Source organism: Acanthisitta chloris, unplaced genomic scaffold (assembly GCF_000695815.1).
Source record: "Acanthisitta chloris isolate BGI_N310 unplaced genomic scaffold, ASM69581v1 scaffold36390, whole genome shotgun sequence".
NCBI classification, from domain to species: domain Eukaryota; kingdom Metazoa; phylum Chordata; class Aves; order Passeriformes; family Acanthisittidae; genus Acanthisitta; species Acanthisitta chloris.
The window spans coordinates 5183-14011 of record NW_008652014.1 but is presented as its reverse complement, the minus strand read 5'-3'; the positions used below and the strand labels follow the sequence as shown (position 1 = coordinate 14011).

General features: G+C 44.9%; 1 protein-coding gene across 1 annotated transcript in view; it reads left to right on the top strand.

Annotated features, from left to right (window-relative positions):
* The window catches only part of JADE1 (jade family PHD finger 1), a 19101-nt gene that overhangs the window by 5287 nt on the left and 4985 nt on the right, over positions 1–8829 (top strand). Inside the window, exons 4-7 of the mRNA XM_009075323.1 lie at positions 1721–1908; positions 4745–4956; positions 5992–6159; positions 6717–6833. Coding sequence (XP_009073571.1) covers positions 1721–1908; positions 4745–4956; positions 5992–6159; positions 6717–6833 — 685 coding nt within the window. The remainder of the gene's footprint in view (positions 1–1720; positions 1909–4744; positions 4957–5991; positions 6160–6716; positions 6834–8829) is intronic.

The window sequence follows — 8829 nt, the reverse complement described above, 5'->3', positions numbered from 1 at the left end:
AAAGTAGGTACCCACAGCTGTAGGTATCAGCACAAGAGGCACCACTCTTTTAGCTGCTGAGCTTTCTCATATGCTCCTACTGCTGAGCACCTGCTGCTCAGAGTGGCCCTCTGATGCTTGATTATTGTGCTCTTGCTCCCTCATGAAACACTGGGAGAGCCCTGCCTGGTGGGCTGGAGCGTGGGAGCTGTTCTGTGCCTAACTTTGGGAAGGGACTGGAGTGTTCTGTGCATCGAATAAAGAATAGACAAATCACAGCTGGTGTAGGACAGAAGCCAAAACTGTACAGGTAGCTGATGCTACTCAGGTACATAACAGCAAATAAAAGGTTTTGGCCTTTAGTGAATGGGCAGGGCAGAGGAGTAGGGGAAAGGAGTGAGACTGTGTAAGCTTACTCACATGCTTACTCACCGTAAGTATGTGGTCACATGAACAGTTCAGCTGAATGGTTGTCAGTATGTAGGAAGTGTTTCTTATTTTTTTTTTTTCTTTTTTTTTTTTACCCCCACAGAAATAAAGCCAGGAAAGGGGTTTGTTTTGAGGTCAGAGTAGCTGAACTTGTTTCTTCTCGGCCACTACTGTGGTATTTTGTCAGCATGTGCAGGGCTGCCCAGAGGTTATGATTTCCACATGGAGAGGTACTCAGGAAGGAATTTATGGTATAGGAGAGCACAGTATAATTTATGGTGTAGGAGAGGTATTTGGAGAGCAGTGCCCAGTTTAAAGTAAGTTCTCTGTGAGATGCAGTAGTCTGTAATATTTTACTACTGTGCAGTGTGACCAGAAGCAGTTTGGGCAGTGCAGTTAGTCTGGTGAGGCCATTCACATTGGTATTGTTTCACAGCACCTCAGAAGCCCCAAATTCAACATGTGGCTTTTGCTCAGCATTTCTCAGATTGTCATCTGAAATAGGCTAGAAGAGAGGAGGGTTTATGGCTGTGCAGAAGACTGAAATAGAGGATTTACTGAGATCTGTGCATGCAGATACAGTAGTGGCAGATCAGGGTCTTCTGCTAGGATGAGTTAACACATTGGTTCTCAGATGGGGACAAAATAGGATGGAGGATGTCCTGCTTATTGTGGAGCTGAGACTGTCCCTAGCAGAGAGCTGTGGCCACATAGACTGGTGCAATCTCCTCCCTCATAGCACTAGCACACCAAAAAAATCATCTCCACTGGTGCTGCAGGAGGCAGACAGACATTTGGCAGCATGGCCTGTCACTCCTGGAGATGCCAGGGTTACATCCTGAAGTGGGTTTCATCTGAACTGTATGTCAGTGTGTGCAGTTTGTTTGTGAGACAGCTGGAAATACTACTTTGTTCCTTGAATGTTCTTGTTCTTGGGATTGTAGTTAAACAGATTGGTTTAAAAAAAGCCTTAAAACAGAGTTCATGGCAGCCATCACTATGGAAGTACAGTGTTCCTACTCTAGCTTTAAACCTGTGTGAATCTCAGCTCTGTCCCCTAATATTTGATTTTATTTGGAATTCTGGCAACGAATTGGGTTTCTAGACAACTGCAGCTATTTGTTTCAATACTGTCAATCCATTATGGAAGCACATGGAGCTGTTTTCCCATCTCAGCGATGCCAGGTGATTGCTGGGATGGTTAGGTGGTGCTGCTGGTTGTTAGTCCCTTAGAACCAGGCATTTGGAATTCTCTAGGAAGAAGGCTCAGGGCACCCAGCACACCTGATGTCTGCTTGTCTGTCTGTTTCAGGGTTGTGTCCGAGACAAAAGCTGTCACGTTTACACGTCCCAGGAAGTACATTGCCTCGTCGGGGTCGGAGCCTCCGGAGCTGGGATACGTCGACATTCGCACCTTGGCTGACAGTGTGTGTCGCTACGATCTCAATGATGTGGACGTGGCATGGCTGCAGCTTGCCAATGAAGAATTCAAAGAAATGGGTGAGCACAGATGCTTTCATAATTGTTGCATTGTATCTGCTTAGACCTGGTCAGAATCTGGCGACGTGTTGGTTTGTTTTCTCTGCTGCTTTCCATTTCACAAGGGAATTCTCTCAAAGTTCCCAGTTTGCCATCCTGGTTCTCAAGGAGAACATCGGATAGACCCTTCAGGTAGTTTTTCCAGTTAGTCCTCTTTATTCTCTTCATCACAAATTATATCATCTTTTTAGCTGGTGGTGTTGAGTGCAAGGAAGGTAGATGAGGAGTCTTGGAATGTTTAGAGAACCTGCGCCAGCTGAACGGCACAGGGAATGAGACAGTAAGGAATTCCCACAGTGATTTATTGGAGGAAGCTCCCAAACCTCACTGTGACTGTGTGCTCTAGTTCCAAATCAGGAGGAGGAGCTGTCACCAGGGAGCAGCTGTTCCCTTTCCTGCAGAATGGGTTGTGTGTGGGAAAGGACAGGGGAGCAGGGCGAGGACAGGAGCAGTTCTTTGGTAAGGTGTGTGCTCCAGGAGAGGGTTTCAGTGGAACTGAGTGGACTGTAAGTAAGCACAGAACTTTTGCCACATTGTTTGGATAAGGGAAAAGCTGCTGTGCCGGGTGGAAGAGGTTTGGGCGTGTTGGTGACCACGGTTGGGTTTTGTTTTGGCACTGTGGCAGTTCCCTGCTTTGGGTGACAGTTTAGTCAAACAGGTTATACCTGGCTATAGCCTGTCCATGGCATGGCTGAAGACCTGGTGTACCACAGAGCGACCATTTATAACTCAGTTTCTTCTTTTTAAACCCACACATGAAAGAAACATGACCCAGCCTTAGCCTGGTCTCTTACCTAAGCCTGTTTTCCAGATCTCAAGTCAGGCCTGCTCAGGTTTAATGTTGGGCCTAGAGGATTTCTGTTCACCATTCTAGTTTAGTGTACCTTTCCAGCTACCTTGGGGAAGTCAGCAGCAGCAAGGTCCCTTAGCTTTCCTCAAAGAATAATTCAACACACTTTTTATGACTTGTAATTGGTATCCATTTATCCAGTGTAGGTAATGCCCCGTGTCTGTGTCTTCTGCCAAACCCAGAGGAAGGCAGTGTGACACTGGTGTGAGCAGCACAGGAGGGGCTCTTTGTCTTGCAGGTTTGTACCTCTGCAGGAAGCCTTGTGGTAGCCAATCTGCTACGCCAGCATAACCTTTAAAAGAACACGGTGCACATGACACACCGAACAGCTAGAATTTGTCAGATCTTGTGCTTTGCTGTAGTTTCTTGTAGTTTATTTGCTCTAAATCACTGCCCTTGGTTTTGCTGTATGCAGAGGGAAGGAAATGTCCCAGTGTCAGTTCCAGGAGGTCTTGAAACATGTGCCTGGGTGCTCAGTCAGGCACTGCACCCTACAGATACTGTGCATGGGCGTTTGAACAGTGAAAAATTTCCCAATCTGCAGTTGGAGCACTTCCTTATGGTGTCCCTGCAGCTATGAATTCCCTGTGCTGTCTTTGATACCTGTTGGAGTGCTTCAGGTACTGAAAACCCATGTTCTGTCTTCAAAAGAACGTCTGTAAACATTTGAACTGGAGCTGCAGCCCCTTGACTCCCTTTTTCTAACCCTGACAAATACACAGTCAGGCACATGTCTCTAAGGGTTACTCACAAAGTGATAGCAATCCTGAGGTTAGAATCCAGTTGCAAACTGGTGTAAAACCTGCTATCATCTGCTTTGCCATGCTGTAGTTCTGGGCTGCAGGGCAAAACGGACGCTCTTTCATCAGCAGCATTTTGGATGTTCCTTCTTGCTACCTTTCAGCTGCTCAGTTTGGGCAGTATGGGATGCATTGATCTCTGCCCCAAGGATTTCTCTGTCAGTAAGGGAAGCTGGAAGTACTTTTGTCAAGTGTTTGTCTTCTGATCTGGGGGAGCCTGGAGAGATTCTTTTATTCTTTGTTTTGTAGAATTTGTGACTCAGTTTCTCACAGGGAGAGCTGAAAGGAGGATTTTCTAGTTAAAACACCATCGTGGGGTTGCCATGTTCTTTACGTCACAATGAACACTAGGTATTGGGAGTTAGGGAAAAAGCAGGATATCCTAAGCCTACACTTCATTGTAGTGATTTAAATATATGGAAATTCTTGTGCTAAACTGACCTTGCAAAAGGAAGAGGATTGTTTGCAGTGGCAGAGTTTGCTTGGTTTCACAGGTGTTTGTGTGCCGTGATTTTGTGGGAAACGTTGGTCTAGTACCAACCTGGAAGCATTACAGACATCTTGTCATGGCAAATGAGACATGGAAGCCAGAGGGGGAAGCACCTTGCTCTTTTTGGATATTTTTCTTGCTGCTTCTGTGATAGATATTTTTTTCAGGTCTGTAGGAATCATTTAATCTAATGAACAAATTTGAATTGCAGACTACCGAAACAAACCAACAACTGTTGTTAGGAACTGCAAGTTTGCTCCATGTATCATAGCAGATTTTTTCATTGATTTCCTCCCCCTGCTCCATATCTTTTGGTTCAAAATACTTTCAGAGAGTCAACATCTGGGTGGCAAAATTGGAGCAAAAGCCATAGATAGTGCTGTCCCAGAAGGAAAAATGAGAACAAGGCCTTGAAGCCAAAGTCAGTTTACAAGTTTTTCTCAGAATTTTGAAGGATTTGGGTACTCTGCTCTGTTGGTTTAATACAGTTATAAGACAACTTTGACTTTTTTTCCAGTTTCCCTAGTTGTCTAGGAGTGACATGTACCTGTGGGGGTTGGATGCATCTACTCTTGCTGTTAAAAACAGCGGTGGAGCTGTGTGTGGTGATGGTTTTCACTCTGTTCTTTAACTAAGTTAACAACTCCTGTTTCCCAGGGATGCCTGAGCTGGATGAGTACACAATGGAAAGGGTCATGGAGGAGTTTGAACAACGCTGCTATGATAACATGAACCACGCGATCGAGACGGAAGAAGGACTCGGGATTGAGTACGATGAAGATGTTGTCTGTGATGTGTGTCAGTCCCCGGATGGAGAAGATGGCAATGAAATGGTCTTCTGTGACAAATGCAACATTTGTGTGCACCAGGTATGGCAGCCAGGGCACAATACAGGGTGTGGGGTCGTGACACAAGCTTTCCCAAACCACTGAAGATAACAGATTGGATTTTTTCTAGTGACAGACATCGATCTGCTAAGTTGTTGCAGAGTTCCCCGTGGAGCATTGAGATGAACTCAGAAATTATGTGGTTGAGAAGGAGTAATTCCAGAAATGTTATGCTCAGAGGGTTAAAAGTGGTGCTCTGTGTGTGTGTGTAGGAAGCCGTAAGGTGAGGAATTGCCTCCCCAAAACATACACATGTGCACTGTTGTCCATTGTCACCTGGCCATGTCTTCTGCTGAATTTTTCCCCCTTGTACATGCTTGTGGGGATAACAAATCTTCAATACAACAGCTTATGCTCAGCAGGGAGGGGGGAAAAAGGCAATCAGTAGGGACACAGGTAGAATTTCTTATAGATAATTTAACAGAGAACCTGTTGAGCTGAGCTATAAGGAAGCACTTTTATGTGCCACCTCTGTGTGAAGTTTTCTTAAAACTAAGCAGTGGTCTTAGCATGAAAGAAGAGATAGAGTTTTAGCATATCTGTTTCTGTGGATGCTCCTTACTGTGGCAGATGCCTTCCTGTCAGCCTGTCCTTCCTTCCCAGCTTTAAGAAGTTTGCGTTGTCATTTAGTGTTGGAAAACTGTGTTGTCTGGTGAGCAGGAAACACATTTTCTCACGTTATTTAAATGCATTTGCACTACTGATAAAGAATGAGACCTAGGACAGCTGTAAGGTACAAATGGCTATCCACAAGGCACACAGAATGAAGTGGATGTTTTCAAACCTGTAGTGGTTCTCTGATCACATCAAACTTAAGTGTGTTAGAACTGACAGGAATTTGGACAGATCTCCATAAATATGCAAATCTCCTGAGAAACGTTCTCTTAATTAGCTGCTGTTCTGCACTTTTCCCTCTGAACAAAATCATTCTGAGAGTTGTGAGAGGCTGTGTGTAAGCAGCTAGAGAGTAACAGAAGTGCATGTTGTTTCCTTTGTGTGCTGTCCGTGGGAACACAGGCCTGCTACGGGATCCTGAAGGTGCCTGAGGGCAGCTGGCTCTGCAGGACCTGCGCGCTGGGCGTGCAGCCCAAGTGCCTGCTGTGTCCCAAGAAGGGAGGAGCCATGAAGCCCACCCGGAGCGGCACCAAGTGGGTGCACGTCAGCTGTGCCCTGTGGATTCCAGAGGTGGGTCTGATCCACTGGGAGTTCAGGGCTGTGGTGGTTCTGGGAGAGAAGAAACTTGCTAGAAACATTGTTCAGCCCTAGCGTGTGTTGCTACAGTGGTGGTACCTAGGGGAGGCAGCATTGGAGATTGTTGGTTAGATATGACGTCTGGGGGGATGATGCTTCATCTGTAAAGAAAGTAATGAAATTCCCTCTATCAACCAAAATGAGGCCTTTGCTGCTGGCAAAGCTCATTAACCAGGACACGAGGTATGGTTTCATTCTGTAAAGGGAACATTAAAGGTGAATCAGGAGGGTTTGGCTGTGATAGGGAGAATTCCTGTGGGTTCTCATAATCAGTGTTCATCCTGTATGATAATCTTAACTTCTTGGGCTTCACCTTGAAACTGTTTTGGTCATGAAGTGAGGAACTGATTTTTTTAGAACCTATAAACTGAGGAATTCAGAACACAATCATTTTGCATATACACACAAGAAATTTGATTTCTTTGATAGAATTGTTTCTCTTTTCACTTAACAGTGTCAGTCACTCCATTTTTCGACCTTTATTCTCTTAGGTGAGCATTGGAAGCCCAGAAAAAATGGAGCCCATCACAAAGGTTTCCCACATTCCCAGCAGTAGGTGGGCACTGGTGTGCAGCCTCTGTAATGAGAAAGTTGGAGCTTCTATACAGGTAATTTGATCACACAAATATCCACGTGCTTTGTTTTGTCAGTTTTAGTAGATAACAAAATGTGTTCCAGATTGGTACTATGGACTTAACTGCACACTGAGGGTTTTTGAGTGTTAATGTGCTCTTACTTTCTAGTAAAGTTTTAGTAATAATAGTCAGGGTATCCCTTGAGACTTCTATTTGTTGATAAACTGATACATTCATTACCAGACTGAAGTAAAACTGTTGCTGAGGAAAAAAAAAGTATTTCTGTGATGCACCACATAGGGAACTGAAGCTGGAATGCTGAAACTATCTGCTAGTCCCTGTTCAGTGACTCCTAACTGTCCAGCTTTACAGGCAAGTTTCAGAGATGTTTCAATGGGAGTTACATATCTCCTGTTACAGCCTGAGCTTTGAAGGTGCTGAGCCTGCCCAGCTCCTGCTGCAGTCGGTGGCAGTGCACACCTCCACTGTGATGGTCAAGCTGCTTGGAGCTTTGCAGTTCTCGTTTTAGCTACTACTTAACATTGGGCTGTTTGGCTGTAGCTGTGTTTTAAACTGTTTTATTGTGGGCTCAGCTTCTAAGTTGCTGAAGGGAACATCTGATAATTTAATATTAAGCTTTTTGAGCAGCGGGAAGTAAACAGATGGTTTGACTGCCCTGGGGTTTGAGCAAACCACAAGCTGAGGAAATGAACCCCCTTTCCTCTCCTGGTTGGGGTAGATTCTGGAGCTCTTGGTGTTTCCTGTGAGGAAAAAAACCCTCCTGGGTGGGAGTTTCCCAGTTTCCACTTCTGCAGAAGCAGTGCCATGTTACCATTCTGATCCTTGAGCTCAGGGATGATGACTGCCCCAACCAGCGAGATGGGCAAGAACTAAGCAATGCCTGGTTTCCATAGTTCCAAAGAGAGTGATTTCCATATGCAAAATATAATGAACTCTAAAGCCAGTGCCATAAAGCCATTTGCTTAATGCCAGCAACTCACATTCCTGGGCCAGTGCCAGTTTGTCTCATGGCACAGCTCTGAAATTCTCTCTGCAGTTCCAGTCGGATTTGGATTCAGTGTTTCTGACCATAGTCCATGCATTGTCACTGTTAAAAAACTGACCCGATCTGCACCAGAGCATTTCAGACTGGGCAGTGTTGTTTCATGGGCGTGTTTATATTGGGGTGTAAGCTGTAAAGCACCTGTAGAACCTTTTACTGTGGAAAATCACTCAGAAATGTTAAATAGTCCTTTTAAGAACAATCTTGTAATCTAGAGAGATTGAGAAAACACATTACCAAGCCTCAGATTCCTGAAAGAGGAGATATTCGGTTTTCTGAGGCAGCAGACAAAACTTTGCTTGAGAACAAATGATGAGGGAGCATAAGGACAGGTGACCCATTTGGGGCAGTGTTGTGATTGTGTAGAAAAAGACAGTAAGATGTAGCTTAGTGTTGTGGTGATGCTTCTCACCCTCAAACCGCTCGAAATACTTCAGCAAAATGATCCTCAGGAAGCTCTGAGGGAGACAGGGTAATATTACAGCCTCATAAGGAGGCTGAAGTAAAGCTCTTTCCTTTTTGGGGCTAGCCTGATGTTACAGGACCATGATGGTCAGACCAGAATTAAAACACAAAAATTGCTCAATTAAGTCCTACACTACTTTGAAATTAGTTTATATCCATTTCCTTTTTTTTTCCCCCTCTGCTCCAAGTCATTTTATGGGATTGCCAGGAAGAGCTGTAAGCCAGCAAGACAGCAGTAGTTCCAGTGAAACCCGTCAGTTTGCTTCCATGTAAGGAATGTATCAGAGAGTAAATGTTAAGTAGAGAAAATAAATCTGTCCACAGCATATAAATTTGCAGCCGTAATACCTCCTCGCAGAGCTGTCCCTTCCTCTTGGCCACTGTTATGTAGTTGGAACTGTTCTGTCCGTTCTCCAGAGCATGTTCCACGGTGTGCACAATTAGCAAAGCAGCAGCTGGAGGTGTCAGGCTGCAGAGAGCAGCTGCAGCAAGCTGGGAGAA